Source organism: Phytophthora cinnamomi (genome assembly GCF_018691715.1).
Source record: "Phytophthora cinnamomi strain GKB4 chromosome Unknown Contig55, whole genome shotgun sequence".
NCBI classification, from domain to species: domain Eukaryota; phylum Oomycota; class Peronosporomycetes; order Peronosporales; family Peronosporaceae; genus Phytophthora; species Phytophthora cinnamomi.
In genome coordinates, this window is record NW_027150988.1 from 449,786 (window position 1) to 472,508 (window position 22,723).

General features: G+C 55.6%; 3 protein-coding genes across 3 annotated transcripts; 1 reads left to right on the forward strand and 2 right to left on the reverse strand.

Annotated features, from left to right (window-relative positions):
* Positions 1–9,553: 9,553 nt before the first annotated feature.
* IUM83_12821 (uncharacterized protein) lies at positions 9,554–10,596 on the reverse strand (the record flags this gene model as incomplete). The annotated part of the gene is made up of 2 exons (XM_067937466.1): positions 9,554–10,093; positions 10,339–10,596. The coding sequence occupies 2 exons, from the start codon at positions 10,594–10,596 to the stop codon at positions 9,554–9,556; spliced, it is 798 nt and encodes a 265-aa protein (XP_067788196.1).
* Positions 10,597–15,723: 5,127 nt separating this feature from the next.
* On the forward strand, positions 15,724–16,350 carry IUM83_12822 (plasma-membrane proton-efflux P-type ATPase; the record flags this gene model as incomplete). The annotated part of the gene is made up of 3 exons (XM_067937467.1): positions 15,724–15,951; positions 16,053–16,138; positions 16,209–16,350. The coding sequence occupies 3 exons, from the start codon at positions 15,724–15,726 to the stop codon at positions 16,348–16,350; spliced, it is 456 nt and encodes a 151-aa protein (XP_067788195.1).
* A 4,259-nt stretch (positions 16,351–20,609) lies between these two features.
* On the reverse strand, positions 20,610–21,236 carry IUM83_12823 (plasma-membrane proton-efflux P-type ATPase; the record flags this gene model as incomplete). Its single annotated transcript, XM_067937468.1, has 3 exons — positions 20,610–20,751; positions 20,822–20,907; positions 21,009–21,236. 3 exons carry the CDS (start codon positions 21,234–21,236, stop codon positions 20,610–20,612), a joined length of 456 nt encoding a protein of 151 aa, XP_067788194.1.
* Between the last annotated feature and the right edge of the window lie 1,487 nt (positions 21,237–22,723).

Genomic DNA, 22,723 nt, shown 5'->3' on the forward strand with positions numbered 1-22,723 from the left:
AGCGCCAACACTCGCAGCCGGAGCGGATGTCGTGCATCATCATCGTCAGCATGGGCGTCGGCACCGTGTTCTTCCTGGCCATCGACTTCGCGGGGTACGCTTCCGAAGGCTATCAAATCTCTGGTAACCTGCTCTTCTCGGCGACCAACACCTCTGACCCGTACGCGATGTCCACGCTGGGCTTCGTCCTCAACAGCGGCGCTGTCATCGTGGCCTACATCTTCATGCACGTGCACATTGTGATCGCCTTCTCGACCATCGTCATGCCCGCGTTCTTCATGGCGAAGTGGTCCATATTGGGCACGCACAAGGACGCGCCCGCGGTCGACCAGGAGCAAGGCATCGAGATCGTCGAGAAGCTCTCATCCGTCCCCGTCGCGTCGCCGGCGACCCCGGACTTCGAGTGCAACTACACGGACAACCTCCACGTGGTGGTCAAGTGCGAGGACGAGTTCGCCGAGTACCGCGGCAAGCTCAACGTGCTGCGGCTATGCATGTTGACGCTGCTGGATCTTCCTGCACGACCACTTTCTCGACCTCGTCGACTTCACGGGCGCGTCGACCCTCACTACCGGTAATCTAGTTCTACACGCTCATCTTCTACCTCAAGCACTTTTGGACAAACTCCCCATGTACGAGCGCGTGGACAATGTCTCGACGCAGGTCTCGCTGCGTCTACAGTGGTTCGTGGGGCTGTACATGTCGACCGAGAACTCGACCTGCCGTCGCGAAAAAAAAATCTCCCACTGCGCGACGACAAGCACCAACCACCAACCCAATTGCTCGAGACGATCGCATAGGTGTTGCCGGGGTTGGCACATCCTCGCGGAGGTGGCGTCACCAAGCGAGGAAGAAGCGGGGGCTTTCATGTGACTTGGTACAGTTTTCCCATCAAGGAGAATTGGCTGGATGGGGACACCATGGCTGGGTCCACCAGTCTGGAGGTGAGCCCCGAGAACCCACAGGCTCTGGATGTAGAGACGTACGATTGCCAAGCAGGAATCCTGCTGCAGGACACTATTATAAAGAGACGCAATCTATAATAAGGCCTAATAGTACCGAGGTATCTCGCTGTCATGCATTTTCTAAGAAGAAACTTGTCAAGATCGTGAATGCCTTCAACTGAAGAGGACACTTCTGCAAACATTTGAATGCGCAACGCCCCCCCCCCCCCCCCCCCCCCCCTCCCTCCGAAAATGCAAAATCTACACACCGGCCCAGCGCTATCACGCACTGGTGCTTTGGAAAACTTACAGCTACTGCCATACCGTCTCTTCTGGCAATAGCGTTTGTACACATACTAACCGACAGCGAATTCGTCGAAGTAGGTGGCTGTGCAGGACACACTCCAATTGTTGATCGAGTTTTTACAGAGGACGCGTAAATAAAATGCTCCTTAGTTTCATGACGAGCCCTGTGTTGCCTATCGGACAGAGTCCGTTTTGCTACCGCAGAGACCCGCAGCGTTTTGCCGTTCGCTTCGGACGCCACCAAACCTATAGCACTAACGCTATTTTATATCGGCGGCGTACTTCTAAATAGTGGTATCGAAGATCTGGCTAAGCACTACGTTCTCATGAAACGCGTGCACAACCCCAGGATAATGTGCGTGTTGACAGGCGTTCGAACCAGTTTAATTGATATCCAAGCAAGAATGATTCTTTTGGGTTGCTTAGCACCATCACCGCGGCTAACGGTATTCTCGGCATGGTTTTCGTTGAAATTTGACTCCGCGTCGCGATGGGATGTGTTTGCAATGGACGATTTCTCAGCGGCACAAGCGCTCCCACGAGAGTGTACGGTTTGTTCAAATGCTATGCAACCTTCTCTTGAGTATGCGATTTGGTGTTGTCAAGTGCGGCCGAGATAGATACTGATATCTACGCCGAGTACGTCGCTATTGGCTGCTCCGCGTCGATTTTCTTGTTTTATGACCTCGGTGACCTCGACGGCGGTCTCGCCCACAACGCGCTCGAGTATGGAATCTGCTGTTTCTCCGTGACCTCAATCTCGCCCTCGACGGCAGTCTCTTCAGCCACAGGATCAACGGTGACTCCTCATACTCCTCAGTGGCTTCGACCTTGACCTCGACGACAGTCTCCCGCCAGCACGCGCACAAGTGTGGCCTTCTCCTGCTCCTCCGTAACCATGTCCGTTATCGCGACGGAAGCCTCTCCAGCCACGGGCTCGGCGGTGACTCCTCCAGCACCTCGGTGAGCTCCACCTCGACGGTATTTTCGTTGACCGCGAGTTCAACATCCTTGGCCTGGACGGTCTGCTCAGTGGCTTCGACCTCGATTTCGACGACAGTCTCTCCGGCGGCCACGAGCTCGGCGATGACTTCCTTCTGCTCCTCAGTGACCTCGGCCTCGAAGCCAGTCTCTCCGCCGCACGCGCACAAGTGTGACTCCTCCTGCTCCTCAGTGACCTCGTCCACGTCCTCGACCTCGACGCCAGTCTCTCCGCCTGCCACGCGCACAAGTGTGGCCTTCTCCTGCTCCTTAGTGACCTCGACATCGACTTCGATGACAGTCTCTTCGCTGGTCACACGCGCGAGTGTGACTCCTCCTGACTTTCGGTGACCTCGACCTCGACCTCGAGGGAAGTCTCTCCGGCCACGGGCTCGACGGTGGCTCCTCGAGAAAAGTCGTCGGCAGAACTAGCGTTGCTATTGAAACGGCGTAGGTTGATGTACACTCGGTCGAATTGCATTGATGATTCATAGCTTTTACCAAGGAACTTGCTCATGCACAACTTGGGTTAGTTTGCGAACCCGTGATTTTCGGCCAAGTCGGGTCCAGCTGAATTGACTATTGTCTGGGAAACCGTTTGACCGGCCTGAAGCTGGCGCTTTTTCCCGGTTGGCCTTCGGTATTGAATCCGTTTGTCAACATGAACCGGGAGGCGTTTTCCAGAGCCCCAGTCCTCATGCCATAATGAAAAACACGATTTCTTGACACCACAAGACTCGTGGCGGATGAGCTGACACAAATAAACGCTGCAGCAAGCCAAACTGTTAGATTGATTTTCTAAAACCAAATTCGCATAAATGCCACGGCCACTTACTCCCCAGTCCGACCTTCAGAGCATGCCTCGCAGAGCCATTTTGTGTTCTTGCCCCGCTTTCCAGGAGCAGCTAGTACACTGCAGACTTTGCATGCCCTATGCATACGTTTTCTATCAGGATCACCGACTTCGCCATGGAAATCCTGTGTTTCCGAAGGTACATGGTCGGACCGATTGATGTAGCGCCTTGCTAGTGACTGCTGAAATGGTGTGGGATCGTCTTGCCCCTAAAACGTATTCCTGGTTAGAAGGAGTGGGAAGTATGATTGCTTTCTGAAATTGTAGAATATACCTCCATGTCGATCGGTTTCACAGCAAGAAGTTGAGCATGAAGCATGGTTAGAAAACCCGAGTGCGACATTCCCGTTTTCCCCATTCGGGAATAGTACGTCCGGTGTACAATATATGCATTCACTAGAGCAAGGTCCAAAAGACCTAGGAATAGTCTGCACACAAACACACAATAGATAATTCGTTTCCGTGAGGCAGATCTTGAAAATCTGTAACACGTACGGCTTGTAGTACTTCTAAAACCGAAAAGCACTTTGTATTGAGAAGCGCTGAAGCCGAAGCTGGTCATGAACATCAACACCCCCCATGTTTTGATGATAATCCTTGACTAATTTAGGGCATGGAATCTCGGATGGCTCTCCTTCCACCCAGGTATTGCGCCCTATATCACGTAGACAATCTCTCAGTACACCACCACCATTACACTAGCGTTAGATTTTTCTTACCAACAGTCAGTTCTTGTAGGCTTGCGCCAGTCACAAGCAAATGCACCGGTTTGGAGTCCCACCAGCAGCAAGCCGACATCTCGGATACTGCTTTCGACCGAGCCACTTTATATGATCCCCGTGATATTTCAGTTGGTCGCTTCTTTCGTTTCTCTTTTAACGCTGAGGGAAATCCGATTCGCTGTTGCTGAGTAGTCCCAACGAGATATATCTTGTTTGGCAATAGCTCAAGCGCTAACGCAACAGATGTGTAAAACCTGTCAACCACGACAACGTGGTATGATTGTCGCTCTTTAGGTAGCACCATATCCAAGTTGCGGAGTACGGCGGCTGGGCTCGACTTGTCATCAATCGTTTGTGGTCCACCTAGATGCGCCTTCTTCCCGCAGTATACTTCCAGCCTGGTAGTAATGCATGCAAACCGGGTTAGTACTAAACCTCTCAACGATATACTAGGTCGTCGTACCTTAGACAGTACGATGTGTTAGGACAACACGTGAGGAACAATTTCGTTCCCCATTTGTGCAGCTTATCGCGCATATACATCCGTGTACCACGCACATCGTCTGGCCGTCCGTTTCGGTAGGCTACCGCCCGCTCCCACACCCTGCATGGCGTCTCCGCCCGCTCCCGAGCTTGTTGCGTTGGCCACCGTCGCCCCCCCCCCCCCCCCCCCCCCCCCCCACCGCTGGTCGTGGCTGCACGTCGTCTGGCCTAGCTGCGTGGCGGGCTCACCGCCCGCTGTTGTGACAGGAGCTGGCGTCGTGAACGTCTTGAGCGGATCGGGCTCGTGGCAATGTGGCGTGGCACTATGTGGCGCTGTAACAACCACTCACGGATCCCACACTGGAAGACATGTGTTAATATTTGATATTGCATATTATGTAGTTATACGGGTGTTCTAGTGTGCTGATGTCATTATTGGCTTATTCATTATTTCAATAATTAGTTTTCAATGTGAAGCTGTACCGCAACGACCAGGACGACCCGACGCACGCCGCGGAGTTGGCAATGGAACCTTCAACCACTGTTACCGCCTCCAGCGACGTGAGGGGCTAGCTGTGGCCGACGGTAGCGGGCGGTATGCCCGTGCTACTCGCTTTGGCCTACGGCGCCACCGTTGTGATCCCAAACCTGCAGCGCCAACACTCGCAGCCGGAGCGGATGTCGTGCATCATCATCGTCAGCATGGGCGTCGGCACCGTGTTCTTCCTGGCCATCGACTTCGCGGGGTACGCTTCCGAAGGCTATCAAATCTCTGGTAACCTGCTCTTCTCGGCGACCAACACCTCTGACCCGTACGCGATGTCCACGCTGGGCTTCGTCCTCAACAGCGGCGCTGTCATCGTGGCCTACATCTTCATGCACGTGCACATTGTGATCGCCTTCTCGACCATCGTCATGCCCGCGTTCTTCATGGCGAAGTGGTCCATATTGGGCACGCACAAGGACGCGCCCGCGGTCGACCAGGAGCAAGGCATCGAGATCGTCGAGAAGCTCTCATCCGTCCCCGTCGCGTCGCCGGCGACCCCGGACTTCGAGTGCAACTACACGGACAACCTCCACGTGGTGGTCAAGTGCGAGGACGAGTTCGCCGAGTACCGCGGCAAGCTCAACGTGCTGCGGCTATGCATGTTGACGCTGCTGGATCTTCCTGCACGACCACTTTCTCGACCTCGTCGACTTCACGGGCGCGTCGACCCTCACTACCGGTAATCTAGTTCTACACGCTCATCTTCTACCTCAAGCACTTTTGGACAAACTCCCCATGTACGAGCGCGTGGACAATGTCTCGACGCAGGTCTCGCTGCGTCTACAGTGGTTCGTGGGGCTGTACATGTCGACCGAGAACTCGACCTGCCGTCGCGAAAAAAAAATCTCCCACTGCGCGACGACAAGCACCAACCACCAACCCAATTGCTCGAGACGATCGCATAGGTGTTGCCGGGGTTGGCACATCCTCGCGGAGGTGGCGTCACCAAGCGAGGAAGAAGCGGGGCTTTCATGTGACTTGGTACAGTTTTCCCATCAAGGAGAATTGGCTGGATGGGGACACCATGGCTGGGTCCACCAGCCTGGAGGTGAGCCCCGAGAACCCACAGGCTCTGGATGTAGAGACGTACGATTCGCCAAGCAGGAATCCTGCTGTAGGACAGTCACTATTATAAAGAGACTCAATCAATAACGAGACCTAATGGTGCCGAGGTATCTCGCTCTTATGTACAAACGATCCACTGCTCCTCGACCTTGTCACAATTGCGGCTGCTAAGTCGACGCCGAGGGACGAGACGTTCTGCGTGGCCAGCGTCTTGTTCTGGATCACGAGCAGGTCGCTCACGTACTGCTTGAGCACCGCCGGCGACGTCTTTGATGATGTTCACCAGGTTCGTCATGGTGAAGAAGTCCGCCGTCGCGGTTCCGAAATTCGCCAGCACGCGCATGTTGTCAACGGTGGCCGCGGTGGTCGGGCTGGGGGTGGCGGTGGTGACGCTATGCATGGTCGTCGCGGACGGGATGGGAGTCACGGGGGCTGCCGTGGGTTGATAGTCGCGGGGGCTGCAGTGAGCACGCCGCCGCCGTTGCCGGCGGAGACGGCACCGACGGCTGAAGCGAGACGTTCGAGGAACTCTACCATCTAGTGCGAAATGGAGAATAGGGATGTGTACGGAGAGAAGCAGATTGAGTTATGCAGGGCCTGATCAGCGAACCAGGGCCCAACGGTATGACAACAGTAACGACTAAACAATCACTCAACCGCAACAACGCCAAGCACGAAATAAAATTTGCGAGTTCCGCTAAATTGTTCCGTGTAACATGGAATCCTCGATGACTGCCCTGCACTCAATAACCTGGCCAACAGCCAACAGCCTCGCTACCTGGCGGCTATTGGCGACAGCCCCTCTGTACGAGCCATGAACACCGTCATGAAGGCCGGCAGCGATACCTCCAATAACATCACCATCATCACTTGGCCATACGGCAGGTCGCCCACGCCGAAGTAGGCAAGAACACCGTTCTTGTTCCACGAGTCAAGACCCCAGAACGGCAGCAGCAGCGATCCGACCAAGCGTCGTCGACACCCAGTAGATGCGAGGCGGGTTCCAGGTCTCGGGGCGTTTCGAGGGCGCCAGCTTGAAGTATGGGTGCACGGCCTCCGTGCTCTCGTTGCACTTGTAGGGGCGCTCGCCTACGTGGGAGGTGAAGTGCTGGAAGCGACGGTGCACGGGCCGATGGACGTCATGATCGGCTCGCCCTTGTACGTCGCCACGCATTTGTCGTCGGTGAGGAAGTCCGGCGAGACCTTCTCCAGCACCTCCTGCTTCTTCACCTGCGCCGCCGACACGGGCTCGCCGCTCTCGGACGCGACCGTCACGCGCTCACCCACCTTGGCGTCGAGAGGGGGGGGACTCCACGAACTGCATGTTCTCGTGGGCGTCGTCGCACGCGCACAGCATCATGTCGTGCGACTTGAAGCCACCCAGCTTGGCCGACTTCAGATTCAGCAGCGCCAGCACCTTGCGGTTCTGCATCTCCTCCAGCGAGTAGAACACATGCAATCTGCTTCGGCTCCTCCTCGCCAACGTCGATCTCCTCGCAGTACAGCTTCTCTGACTCCGGGTGCTTCCACACCTTGACGATCACGCCGACACGGATGTCCACCGAGGCGAAGAGCGGCGTGGCAGCCTTCCCAGGTTTGACCTTTGAGGGCTGGGTCCACCAGCCTGGAGGTGAGCCCCGAGAACCTGCAGGCTCTGGTTGCGGAGACTTACGATTCGCCAAGCAGGAATCCTGCTGCAGGACACTATTATAAAGAGACGCAATCTATAATAAGACCTAATAGTACCGAGGTATCTCGCTGTCATGCATTTTCTAAGAAGAAACTTGTCAAGATCGTGAATGCCTTCAACTGAAGAGGACACTTCTGCAAACATTTGAATGCGCAACGCCCCCCCCCCCTCCGAAAATGCAAAATCTACACACCGGCCCAGCGCTATCACGCACTGGTGCTTTGGAAAACTTACAGCTACTGCCATACCGTCTCTTCTGGCAATAGCGTTTGTACACATACTAACCGACAGCGAATTCGTCGAAGTAGGTGGCTGTGCAGGACACACTCCAATTGTTGATCGAGTTTTTACAGAGGACGCGTAAATAAAATGCTCCTTAGTTTCATGACGAGCCCTGTGTTGCCTATCGGACAGAGTCCGTTTTGCTACCGCAGAGACCCGCAGCGTTTTGCCGTTCGCTTCGGACGCCACCAAACCTATAGCACTAACGCTATTTTATATCGGCGGCGTACTTCTAAATAGTGGTATCGAAGATCTGGCTAAGCACTACGTTCTCATGAAACGCGTGCACAACCCCAGGATAATGTGCGTGTTGACAGGCGTTCGAACCAGTTTAATTGATATCCAAGCAAGAATGATTCTTTTGGGTTGCTTAGCACCATCACCGCGGCTAACGGTATTCTCGGCATGGTTTTCGTTGAAATTTGACTCCGCGTCGCGATGGGATGTGTTTGCAATGGACGATTTCTCAGCGGCACAAGCGCTCCCACGAGAGTGTACGGTTTGTTCAAATGCTATGCAACCTTCTCTTGAGTATGCGATTTGGTGTTGTCAAGTGCGGCCGAGATAGATACTGGTATCTACGCCGAGTACGTCGCTATTGGCTGCTCCGCGTCAGTTTTCTTGTTCTATGGCCTCGGTGGCGTGCTCAGCGTCCACGCGCTCGAGTATGGAATCTGCTGTTCCTCCATGACCTCAATCTCGGCCTCGACGGCAGTCTCTCCAGCCACGTGCTCGAGAGTGGCCTCATCGTGCTCCTTGATGACCTCAACCTCAACGCCAATTTCTTTGACCACGGGTTGAGCAGCCTCGGCCTCGACGGTGGCCTAGTCCAGCACCTCCATGACCTCAACCTCGTTCTCGACGGCAGCCTTTCAGGCAACGCGCGCGAGTGTGGCTCCTCCTGCTCTTCGCGGACTTGTATCTCGTCCTTGACGGCAGTCATTATGGCCACGTGCTGAAGTGTGGCCTCCTCCTGCTCCTCGGCGATCTCGTCCTCCACCTCGACGACAGTCTCTCCAGCCACGCCCTCGAGTGGGGCCTCCTCGTGCTCCTCCGTGACCTCAACCGCGTTCTCGATGGCAGTCACTCCGACCATGTGCTCAAGTGTGGCCTCCTCCTGCTCCTCGGCAACCTCGTCCTCCACCGCTACGGATGTCTCCAGCCACGTCCTCGAGTGTGGCCTCCTCCGGCCACGCGCTCACGTATGGCCTCCTCCTGTTCCTCGGTCACCGCGACTTCGACTGGAGTCTCTTCGGCCACGGGCTCATCGCCTTGGCCTCGACGGTGGCCTTCTTCTGCTCCTCGATTGCCTCCTTGGTTGCGCCCCCGCGCTACATAGAGAACGACGTGTGGCAAAAGTTGTAGCCTGTCCTTGAGAGCGTCCAGCTGGAGAGTGTTCAACTCCGACATGAGGCCTCGAAGCCCGCCTTCCAGCACGCCGAGCGCGAGCAAACATAGACGCCAGTTGGCGGACCGACCCTCTGACTAGCGCACGAAATGTGTTCTCGAAGCAGGATATATGTCTTATTTGGTTTGGTTTACGACTTCCAATTTATAGCTAGATATGACGTTGACGTTGAAATTCGCCCTGCTTGTAGAGTTGTGCTTGCATCAACTCTAGGTTTCGCTCCAGGTTCCTGAGTTTTCCTTCATTATCGACACGATCAACAATCAATGACTTCACAGCTCCTCGAACTTGTTGACTAGACAGACCCGAGAAAAAACATTCGTTTCTATATATCGGATTCGCTGATCGGCTTCGAACTGACCAACTTGAGCAAGAGGGATGTTGTCCGTCACGTCTGTCTGCATCATTCGCCGGCGCTCCTTGCCCTCAGCGGCGAGACGACTCTGGTAGGACCAATGGCTGTCGAGTCGCGTAACAAGTCGACCCAACTCGGGCGAAATGTTGCCGACCTCACCTCTTCGAACGATGCCAGTAGCCTTTGGCGAGTCCAGGTAGCACATGGGGCAACGCTGCTCCGTCAGCACCCAGCAGGGGACTTCCTCAGCAACAGACAGCTCGTGTACGCGAATTTTGTCGCCTTCAATGTTGTAGCTCATGAACGCGCTCTTGACGTTGATGAACGCTCTCATCCACCCGTCTTCGTCTTTTACCATACTTTCCACGAACACGCTCCAAGACTCTGCAAGTGCATCAGGACTTGATCGCACGGTCGGGTCGTACTTCATATCTTTCTGCTTTGTGTAGTAGCGCTTCTGGAAGAAGAGGTCAATTAAGAACATACGCCTCTCATCACCGTTAGGGACGGAAACATGAGAAGCTCCGAGCAATCGAAAAGGGGCCTACCACATCCTCTGCGGCGATGTCCAGCCATTAACAGCATACAGTCATCAAGCCAGGGGAATCGGGTGTGCACTAAACGGGTTCGAAAGCCTTCATCACCACCAGTGATCACACCGGCAGTGTTGGTTTCCTCCCGGGAAGGCGAAAGAATACCAACAGTGATAACACTGTCAGCTTCCGCAGCACCTCTATCCGACAGACTGATGACTGGGCGGCCGTTAACCTCCAGGTTGGCTGGCGTCCATGTGGCTCGAGGCGAAGTGGTGAAGGAGAGTAGTTGGGTCTCAGCGTCGTTGACCGTCTCGTCTACCTTGCGCTCTTCGACTTCGTACTTGGAGACTTTGGTGTCCGGGGCCGAGACCTTCTCTTCGAAATCGGATGTAGACGGAGAAGCCAGACGGCTTCCGCCATCCATGGCTTCTTCGATAATGCCATGAAAGTTGGCAAGGGAAAACGTTGGGGGTTGACGTGTGCAATTACACTTCGGTTTTGTATTGAACTGAGATAGGCGACGTCAAACGAATCCTAGACCAGTAATTTCAACAACGCGTAATTACTATGTTTACGAAATGGAAACCCCAAGTACCCAATTACCCATTTCGTAATTACTCCGTAAAAATAGTATTTACGAGTTGAAGCAACGTCGAGCGTGATCGTTTTTCATTCTTGTTTTTTTGCAATGTGGTGCGGGTACGGAAGTGATTCGAGCTGTGCTAAAAGAACTCTTCGTTCTACGGTACGTCTACATTACTCTAAGGCCGCCAAGAACCAGTAGACGAACAGCTTTCGGTAATTTGCATACATGCAATTCATATTTCTTGCACTACCATTTTGCGTTGCTACTTCAGCTGTGATTTCCCGCTGTCAACACGCGATGCGAGAGCAAGACAAGGATACCGTTACCAGCCGAATGAATCCGTCAGAGGAAACTCAACTTCGGACATTCACGTCTGAAGACAATTTTGGGCTGCACCGCGCGGTTGCGGATTTGATGTACCCAGAGCGCAATTCGGTTTTGAACCAATAACTGACGTATGGCCGTGGATACTGTCGACCCGTAGACTATTGTGCGTATGCAAATGCAAAATACACTATCAGTTGAAGCTTTTCCTCATCGTGCAGGCTACGCTTACCAGTAAGACGCAGACCAGTAGGCTTCTCGAACCTAGGAAACTCAGACTACAAGACGAAACGTGATCTTCGTACACGTCAAAACCTTCAGTGAGACTGACTACGTAGTTACGTTGGAGTAGCTTCAAGAGATAATTACGAGCTCAAAAGTTCACACTTGGATCGGTTGTTTGCGGCCGTCCGCTGTCTCCTCGTAGAGCCAGCATGTTCTGCACTGTGGGTGTGATCACGCCACCGAAGAGGCTGCTGAACCCGTGGTCAAAGAAATTGTCGTTGAGGTCGAGGTCATAAAGGAGCAGGAGGAGGCCACTCTCGAGCACGTGGCTGGAGAGACTGCCGTCGAGGCCGAGATTGAGGTCATGGAGGAACAGCAGATTCCATACTCGAGCGCGTGGACGCTGAGCACGCCACCGAGGCCATAGAACAAGAAAACTGACGCGGAGCAGCCAATAGCGACGTACTCGGCGTAGATACCAGTATCTATCTCGGCCGCACTTGACAACACCAAATCGCATACTCAAGAGAAGGTTGCATAGCATTTGAACAAACCGTACACTCTCGTGGGAGCGCTTGTGCCGCTGAGAAATCGTCCATTGCAAACACATCCCATCGCGACGCGGAGTCAAATTTCAACGAAAACCATGCCGAGAATACCGTTAGCCGCGGTGATGGTGCTAAGCAACCCAAAAGAATCATTCTTGCTTGGATATCAATTAAACTGGTTCGAACGCCTGTCAACACGCACATTATCCTGGGGTTGTGCACGCGTTTCATGAGAACGTAGTGCTTAGCCAGATCTTCGATACGACTATTTAGAAGTACGCCGCCGATATAAAATAGCGTTAGTGCTATAGGTTTGGTGGCGTCCGAAGCGAACGGCAAAACGCTGCGGGTCTCTGCGGTAGCAAAACGGACTCTGTCCGATAGGCAACACAGGGCTCGTCATGAAACTAAGGAGCATTTTATTTACGCGTCCTCTGTAAAAACTCGATCAACAATTGGAGTGTGTCCTGCACAGCCACCTACTTCGACGAATTCGCTGTCGGTTAGTATGTGTACAAACGCTATTGCCAGAAGAGACGGTATGGCAGTAGCTGTAAGTTTTCCAAAGCACCAGTGCGTGATAGCGCTGGGCTGGTGTGTAGATTTTGCATTTTCGGAGGGGGGGGGGGGCGTTGCGCATTCAAATGTTTGCAGAAGTGTCCTCTTCAGTTGAAGGCATTCACGATCTTGACAAGTTTCTTCTTAGAAAATGCATGACAGCGAGATACCTCGGTACTATTAGGTCTTATTATAGATTGCGTCTCTTTATAATAGTGTCCTGCAGCAGGATTCCTGCTTGGCGAATCGTAAGTCTCCGCAACCAGAGCCTGCAGGTTCTCGGGGCTCACCTCCAGGCTGGTGGACCCAGCCCTCAAAGGTCAAACCTGGGAAGGCTGCCACGCCGCTCTTCGCCTCGGTGGACATCCGTGTCGGCGTGATCGTCAAGGTGTGGAAGCACCCGGAGTCAGAGAAGCTGTACTGCGAGGAGATCGACGTTGGCGAGGGAGGAGCCGAAGCAGATTGCATGTGTTCTACTCGCTGGAGGAGATGCAGAACCGCAAGGTGCTGGCGCTGCTGAATCTGAAGTCGGCCAAGCTGGGTGGCTTCAAGTCGCACGACATGATGCTGTGCGCGTGCGACGACGCCCACGAGAACATGCAGTTCGTGGAGTCCCCCCCCTCTCGACGCCAAGGTGGGTGAGCGCGTGACGGTCGCGTCCGAGAGCGGCGAGCCCGTGTCGGCGGCGCAGGTGAAGAAGCAGGAGGTGCTGGAGAAGGTCTCGCCGGACTTCCTCACCGACGACAAATGCGTGGCGACGTACAAGGGCGAGCCGATCATGACGTCCATCGGCCCGTGCACCGTCGCTTCCAGCACTTCACCTCCCACGTAGGCGAGCGCCCCTACAAGTGCAACGAGAGCACGGAGGCCGTGCACCCATACTTCAAGCTGGCGCCCTCGAAACGCCCCGAGACCTGGAACCCGCCTCGCATCTACTGGGTGTCGACGACGCTTGGTCGGATCGCTGCTGCTGCCGTTCTGGGGTCTTGACTCGTGGAACAAGAACGGTGTTCTTGCCTACTTCGGCGTGGGCGACCTGCCGTATGGCCAAGTGATGATGGTGATGTTATTGGAGGTATCGCTGCCGGCCTTCATGACGATGTTCACGGCTCGTACAGAGGGGCTGTCGCCAATAGCCGCCAGGTAGCGAGGCTGTTGGCTGTTGGCCAGGTTATTGAGTGCAGGGCAGTCATCGAGGATTCCATGTTACACGGAACAATTTAGCGGAACTCGCAAATTTTATTTCGTGCTTGGCGTTGTTGCGGTTGAGTGATTGTTTAGTCGTTACTGTTGTCATACCGTTGGGCCCTGGTTCGCTGATCAGGCCCTGCATAACTCAATCTGCTTCTCTCCGTACACATCCCTATTCTCCATTTCGCACTAGATGGTAGAGTTCCTCGAACGTCTCGCTTCAGCCGTCGGTGCCGTCTCCGCCGGCAACGGCGGCGGCGTGCTCACTGCAGCCCCCGCGACTATCAACCCACGGCAGCCCCCGTGACTCCCATCCCGTCCGCGACGACCATGCATAGCGTCACCACCGCCACCCCCAGCCCGACCACCGCGGCCACCGTTGACAACATGCGCGTGCTGGCGAATTTCGGAACCGCGACGGCGGACTTCTTCACCATGACGAACCTGGTGAACATCATCAAAGACGTCGCCGGCGGTGCTCAAGCAGTACGTGAGCGACCTGCTCGTGATCCAGAACAAGACGCTGGCCACGCAGAACGTCTCGTCCCTCGGCGTCGACTTAGCAGCCGCAATTGTGACAAGGTCGAGGAGCAGTGGATCGTTTGTACATAAGAGCGAGATACCTCGGCGCCATTAGGTCTCGTTATTGATTGAGTCTCTTTATAATAGTGACTGTCCTACAGCAGGATTCCTGCTTGGCGAATCGTACGTCTCTACATCCAGAGCCTGTGGGTTCTCGGGGCTCACCTCCAGGCTGGTGGACCCAGCCATGGTGTCCCCATCCAGCCAATTCTCCTTGATGGGAAAACTGTACCAAGTCACATGAAAGCCCCCGCTTCTTCCTCGCTTGGTGACGCCACCTCCGCGAGGATGTGCCAACCCCGGCAACACCTATGCGATCGTCTCGAGCAATTGGGTTGGTGGTTGGTGCTTGTCGTCGCGCAGTGGGAGATTTTTTTTTCGCGACGGCAGGTCGAGTTCTCGGTCGACATGTACAGCCCCACGAACCACTGTAGACGCAGCGAGACCTGCGTCGAGACATTGTCCACGCGCTCGTACATGGGGAGTTTGTCCAAAAGTGCTTGAGGTAGAAGATGAGCGTGTAGAACTAGATTACCGGTAGTGAGGGTCGACGCGCCCGTGAAGTCGACGAGGTCGAGAAAGTGGTCGTGCAGGAAGATCCAGCAGCGTCAACATGCATAGCCGCAGCACGTTGAGCTTGCCGCGGTACTCGGCGAACTCGTCCTCGCACTTGACCACCACGTGGAGGTTGTCCGTGTAGTTGCACTCGAAGTCCGGGGTCGCCGGCGACGCGACGGGGACGGATGAGAGCTTCTCGACGATCTCGATGCCTTGCTCCTGGTCGACCGCGGGCGCGTCCTTGTGCGTGCCCAATATGGACCACTTCGCCATGAAGAACGCGGGCATGACGATGGTCGAGAAGGCGATCACAATGTGCACGTGCATGAAGATGTAGGCCACGATGACAGCGCCGCTGTTGAGGACGAAGCCCAGCGTGGACATCGCGTACGGGTCAGAGGTGTTGGTCGCCGAGAAGAGCAGGTTACCAGAGATTTGATAGCCTTCGGAAGCGTACCCCGCGAAGTCGATGGCCAGGAAGAACACGGTGCCGACGCCCATGCTGACGATGATGATGCACGACATCCGCTCCGGCTGCGAGTGTTGGCGCTGCAGGTTTGGGATCACAACGGTGGCGCCGTAGGCCAAAGCGAGTAGCACGGGCATACCGCCCGCTACCGTCGGCCACAGCTAGCCCCTCGCGTCGCTGGAGGCGGTAACAGTGGTTGAAGGTTCCATTGCCAACTCCGCGGCGTGCGTCGGGTCGTCCTGGTCGTTGCGGTACAGCTTCACATTGAAAACTAATTATTGAAATAATGAATAAGCCAATAATGACATCAGCACACTAGAACACCCGTATAACTACATAATATGCAATATCAAATATTAACACATGTCTTCCAGTGCGCGATCCGTGAGTGGTTGTTACAACAACCACACAGTGCCACACAATACTGATCCGCATTACCATGTTCCTCATGGACATCTCCTCATCTACAATGGCGAGGACTTCCTCGAGGCCATCGCCTTCTGCGTCGTGCTGCTCGTGGCCTCCATCATCGCCAAGCAGGTGGTGTGCACGTCCACCGTGGCGCTGGGCCCCCGCAAGTTCGCGGAGGAGAAGGCCACCATCACCCAGCTGCAATCCATTGAGACCCTATCGTGTATGAACATCCTGTGCTCGAACAAGACCGGCATGCTCACCCGCAACAAGATGGAGCTGCAGGACGACCTGCCCATCTTCGACCCGACGGCCACTCGCGAGGAGGTGCTGGTCACCGCTGCGCTTGCTTCCAAGTGGAAAGAGCCGCCTAAGGATGCTCCGACACGCTGGTGCTCGACGCCATCGACCTGCGCCCGCTTGACCAGTACACCGTGATGGACCACTTGCCGTTCGACGTCTCGGTCAAGCGCACGGAGTCGACGATCCGCGGGCCGGACGTAACGTATTCAAGGTGACCAAGTGCACCCCACAAATTATTCTGGCGCTTGCTCACAATGTCACGGAGATCCAGGAGGACGTAGGGCCAAGGTGCTCGACCTGGCCAAGCGTGGCATCCGATCGCTTGCTGTGGCTCGCACCTCGGACGAGGAGGCCGAGTACGGCAACCTGAAGCCTGGCACCGAGGTGACGATTGGTGACATTTTGTTAAACAAGGTCCTGTGAGGCTGCCACATATGATGGATGAATGCGAGCACCTCGTGTTAACTCTACGAACGGCTGTGCACCAGCACGGATGTGGAGCAGGACTTGCATTTTGTATCTCATCGGCTGAACTGAGCCGAGTACATGTTGAACCAAGCCAAGTACATGTGTAGCTGTAGATTGCAGTTAGTTGACGTTGAAGTTGAAGACGTTAGGGAGCAAGGAGACCACAAGGACATACTAGGAGACCAAGGAAGTACAAGACAGTCTAACCAACAACAAAGTACACTCAGTTGACAATTTTCCTACTACTACAACTACCACGTGACAGGTCCTTACCGAGGGGGACAAGCAGAATCAGAGCGAGGTGGCTGCAGCCAAGGCCAAGCCCGCGAAGGCCAAGCCTGGGAAGGCTGCCACGCCGCTCTTCGCCTCGGTGGACATCCGTGTCGGCGTGATCGTCAAGATGTGGAAGCACCCGGAGTCAGAGAAGCTGTACTGCGAGGAGATCGACGTTGGCGAGGAGGAGCCGAAGCAGATTGCATGTGTTCTACTCGCTGGAGGAGATGCAGAACCGCAAGGTGCTGGCGCTGCTGAATCTGAAGTCGGCCAAGCTGGGTGGTTTCAAGTCGCACAACATGATGCTGTGCGCGTGCGACGACGCCCACGAGAACATGCAGTTCGTGGAGTCCCCCCCCTCTCGACGCCAAGGTGGGTGAGCGCGTGACGGTCGCGTCCGAGAGCGGCGAGCCCGTGTCGGCGGCGCAGGTGAAGAAGCAGGAGGTGCTGGAGAAGGTCTCGTCGGACTTCCTCACCGACGACAAATGCGTGGCGACGTACAAGGGCGAGCCGATCATGACGTCCATCGGCCCGTGCACCGTCGCTTCCAGCACTTCACCTCCCACGTAGGCGAGCGCCCCTACAAGCGCAACGAGAGCACGGAGGCCGTGCACCCATACTTCAAACTGGCGCCCTCGAAACGCCCCGAGACCTGGAACCCGCCTCGCATCTACTGGGTGTCGACGACGCTTGGTCGGATCGCTGCTGCTGCCGTTCTGGGGTCTTGACTCGTGGAACAAGAACGGTGTTCTTGCCTACTTCGGCGTGGGCGACCTGCCGTATGGCCAAGTGATGATGGTGATGTTATTGGAGGTATCGCTGCCGGCCTTCATGACGATGTTCACGGCTCGTACAGAGGGGTAGTTCTTCACGCGCGCCCCCGCCCGTCTTCTGACGGTTGTTGCGTGATTCTCCACGGTCGTGCCCACGCTTGTCGTTATCTTCTGGTCGTTCACGATGTCGGAAGCCATCTCGCCCTAGCTTACCGGGTTTGTGTGGGTCCACTGTCTCCTCGTTCTTCATTCAGGACCTGGGCAAGACTCTTGTTGTCTTCCTCCTGGAACACATCGACCACATGAACGTGTTCGAGCAGAATGTCAGCAGTTAGAAGTACGTGAAGCAGGAAACTCAGCGCCAGAACCGCATCCACATGGGCTCGACTCTGCTCAGCAATGACTCGTTCATGCGCGGCTCGTTCGTTGCCGGCCGCGCGGTCGGTGGGTTTTTCGTGGAGCGCAGCATGACGCTGCATGGACTGCCTCGTGTGCGTTGAAGCTGAGATGAAGGTCATCGGTGCCGTGATCCAGTACGCCTCGGGTACCGGCAAATTCTAAATGGCTCCGCAAGGAGTTGTGTGGATGGAGCATGCGACGCTGGAGCGCGCGCTGACACGTTGAACTTCACCGGGTCCGTCTATTCATAGTGAAAAGCATTTACAGATTGGACGTAGGGGCAGCTGCAGATATAGAAGAATTGTGCGTCAATGCAAGCTTGCAATTTCATTTTTGAAAGTTTGCGGTAGAACGACATACTAGTAATACATGAATTATCACAGGCTACGGTTAGTTGTGCATCAACTCGTGCTCACGAAGCAATCTTTGGACGTTTTCCTGAGAAATGTTTTCTAGCGGCTCGTACGTGTCCACCCAATCCACTAGCATACGAATCTCCCCGCCCTCCATCGGGATAACTTCAAGAGTATCTTCATAGGGATAACGGGGTTGCTCTTGGTGATGTAGTACTTGAGGGCGATCGGTGGCGATTCGCTCGATTCGGCGGGCATCGACCAGGGAGAGAGATGTTAGGGGCTCGATAGTTGGTTCCCAGCGTACTAGAGCACGTAGCTGCCCTTCCACATTTGCCAGTCGCATCGCATAAGCGTAGCGATATCGACGCTCATCATCTGGCATCAGATCTTCTCCATCTGACTCCGACGAGTTCGATATGACCGCTGCATCTGGGGTTTGGGGAGGAGAAGATGGTGGCGTATCGCTCATTGCAATCAATACGGGCACCGGCGTCGGTGGCGGTGTCAGCTCCATAGCAAGTGGAGTTGGCGGTGCCGGGGCTGGTGGTCTTGCCGCAGCGAGTGGTGTATTTGGTGGTGCTGGGGGTCTCGCAATAACCGGTGGTGGAGTTGACAGCGCTGGCGGCACCGCTGTAGCCGGTGGTGGAGATGGCGGTGCAGGTGGCATCGCAGCAGCGGTTGGTGGGGTTGGCGGCGCTGGCGGCCTCGTAGTGGCGTGAGGTGGCGTTGACGATGCTGGTGGTCCTGGCGCTGGTGCCGGCATCTGTCGTGGTGGTGTCTGTATTTGCCTTCTAATCGTTGTCTGTCCGAGCGCACTTGAGCGATCGATGTATGCCCTTATTTCATGATCTAGCTGGTGCGGTGGTACCCCTTGTTGGCGCAGCGCACGGGCTAGTGCCACGGCGGCACTTCCAAACGCATGAACACCGCTAGGCAATGCCCTGTACACTATTGCACGAACCTACCGGGTGTTAGTGCTTGGTGGAATATGCCGCGACGGCCACGCCTAGCCATGATAGATGTGAAGTGTGCTTGGTAGCGAACTAGGTCCAACAACGGTATGACAACAGTAACGACTAAACAATCACTCAACCGCAACAACGCCAAGCACGAAATAAAATTTGCGAGTTCCGCTAAATTGTTCCGTGTAACATGGAATCCTCGATGACTGCACTGCACTCAATAACCTGGCCAACAGCCAACAGCCTCGCTACCTGGCGGCTATTGGCGACAGCCCCTCTGTACGAGCCATGAACACCGTCATGAAGGCCGGCAGCGATACCTCCAATAACATCACCATCATCACCTGGCCATACGGCAGGTCGCCCACGCCGAAGTAGGCAAGAACACCGTTCTTGTTCCACGAGTCAAGACCCCAGAACGGCAGCAGCAGCGATCCGACCAAGCGTCGTCGACACCCAGTAGATGCGAGGCGGGTTCCAGGTCTCGGGGCGTTTCGAGGGCGCCAGCTTGAAGTATGGGTGCACGGCCTCCGTGCTCTCGTTGCACTTGTAGGGGCGCTCGCCTACGTGGGAGGTGAAGTGCTGGAAGCGACGGTGCACGGGCCGATGGACGTCATGATCGGCTCGCCCTTGTACGTCGCCACGCATTTGTCGTCGGTGAGGAAGTCCAGCGAGACCTTCTCCAGCACCTCCTGCTTCTTCACCTGCGCCGCCGACACGGGCTCGCCGCTCTCGGACGCGACCGTCACGCGCTCACCCACCTTGGCGTCGAGAGGGGGGGGACTCCACGAACTGCATGTTCTCGTGGGCGTCGTCGCACGCGCACAGCATCATGTCGTGCGACTTGAAGCCACCCAGCTTGGCCGACTTCAGATTCAGCAGCGCCAGCACCTTGCGGTTCTGCATCTCCTCCAGCGAGTAGAACACATGCAATCTGCTTCGGCTCCTCCTCGCCAACGTCGATCTCCTCGCAGTACAGCTTCTCTGACTCCGGGTGCTTCCACACCTTGACGATCACGCCGACACGGATGTCCACCGAGGCGAAGAGCGGCGTGGCAGCCTTCCCAGGCTTGGCCTTCGCGGGCTTGGCCTTGGCTGCAGTCACCTCGCTCTGATTCTGCTTGTCCCCCTCGGTAAGGACCTGTCACGTGGTAGTTGTAGTAGTAGGAAAATTGTCAACTGAGTGTACTTTGTTGTTGGTTAGACTGTCTTGTACTTCCTTGGTCTCCTAGTATGTCCTTGTGGTCTCCTTGCTCCCTAACGGCTTCAACTTCAACGTCAACTAACTGCAATCTACAGCTACACATGTACTTGGCTTGGTTCAACATGTACTCGGCTCAGTTCAGCCGATGAGATACAAAATGCAAGTCCTGCTCCACATCCGTGCTGGTGCACAGCCGTTCGTAGAGTTCACACGAGGTGCTCGCATTCATCCATCATATGTGGCAGCCTCACAGGACCTTGTTTAACAAAATGTCACCAATCGTCACCTCGGTGCCAGGCTTCAGGTTGCCGTACTCGGCCTCCTCGTCCGAGGTGCGAGCCACAGCAAGCGATCGGATGCCACGCTTGGCCAGGTCGAGCACCTTGGCCCTACGTCCTCCTGGATCTCCGTGACATTGTGAGCAAGCGCCAGAATAATTTGTGGGGTGCACTTGGTCACCTTGAATACGTTACGTCCGGCCCGCGGATCGTCGACTCCGTGCGCTTGACCGAGACGTCGAACGGCAAGTGGTCCATCACGGTGTACTGGTCAAGCGGGCGCAGGTCGATGGCGTCGAGCACCAGCGTGTCGGAGCATCCTTAGGCGGCTCTTTCCACTTGGAAGCAAGCGCAGCGGTGACCAGCACCTCCTCGCGAGTGGCCGTCGGGTCGAAGATGGGCAGGTCGTCCTGCAGCTCCATCTTGTTGCGGGTGAGCATGCCGGTCTTGTTCGAGCACAGGATGTTCATACACGATAGGGTCTCAATGGATTGCAGCTGGGTGATGGTGGCCTTCTCCTCCGCGAACTTGCGGGGGCCCAGCGCCACGGTGGACGTGCACACCACCTGCTTGGCGATGATGGAGGCCACGAGCAGCACGACGCAGAAGGCGATGGCCTCGAGGAAGTCCTCGCCATTGTAGATGAGGAGATGTCCATGAGGAACATGGTAATGCGGATCAGTATTGTGTGGCACTGTGTGGTTGTTGTAACAACCACTCACGGATCGCGCACTGGAAGACATGTGTTAATATTTGATATTGCATATTATGTAGTTATACGGGTGTTCTAGTGTGCTGATGTCATTATTGGCTTATTCATTATTTCAATAATTAGTTTTCAATGTGAAGCTGTACCGCAACGACCAGGACGACCCGACGCACGCCGCGGAGTTGGCAATGGAACCTTCAACCACTGTTACCGCCTCCAGCGACGCGAGGGGCTAGCTGTGGCCGACGGTAGCGGGCGGTATGCCCGTGCTACTCGCTTTGGCCTACGGCGCCACCGTTGTGATCCCAAACCTGCAGCGCCAACACTCGCAGCCGGAGCGGATGTCGTGCATCATCATCGTCAGCATGGGCGTCGGCACCGTGTTCTTCCTGGCCATCGACTTCGCGGGGTACGCTTCCGAAGGCTATCAAATCTCTGGTAACCTGCTCTTCTCGGCGACCAACACCTCTGACCCGTACGCGATGTCCACGCTGGGCTTCGTCCTCAACAGCGGCGCTGTCATCGTGGCCTACATCTTCATGCACGTGCACATTGTGATCGCCTTCTCGACCATCGTCATGCCCGCGTTCTTCATGGCGAAGTGGTCCATATTGGGCACGCACAAGGACGCGCCCGCGGTCGACCAGGAGCAAGGCATCGAGATCGTCGAGAAGCTCTCATCCGTCCCCGTCGCGTCGCCGGCGACCCCGGACTTCGAGTGCAACTACACGGACAACCTCCACGTGGTGGTCAAGTGCGAGGACGAGTTCGCCGAGTACCGCGGCAAGCTCAACGTGCTGCGGCTATGCATGTTGACGCTGCTGGATCTTCCTGCACGACCACTTTCTCGACCTCGTCGACTTCACGGGCGCGTCGACCCTCACTACCGGTAATCTAGTTCTACACGCTCATCTTCTACCTCAAGCACTTTTGGACAAACTCCCCATGTACGAGCGCGTGGACAATGTCTCGACGCAGGTCTCGCTGCGTCTACAGTGGTTCGTGGGGCTGTACATGTCGACCGAGAACTCGACCTGCCGTCGCGAAAAAAAAATCTCCCACTGCGCGACGACAAGCACCAACCACCAACCCAATTGCTCGAGACGATCGCATAGGTGTTGCCGGGGTTGGCACATCCTCGCGGAGGTGGCGTCACCAAGCGAGGAAGAAGCGGGGGCTTTCATGTGACTTGGTACAGTTTTCCCATCAAGGAGAATTGGCTGGATGGGGACACCATGGCTGGGTCCACCAGCCTGGAGGTGAGCCCCGAGAACCCACAGGCTCTGGATGTAGAGACGTACGATTCGCCAAGCAGGAATCCTGCTGTAGGACAGTCACTATTATAAAGAGACTCAATCAATAACGAGACCTAAT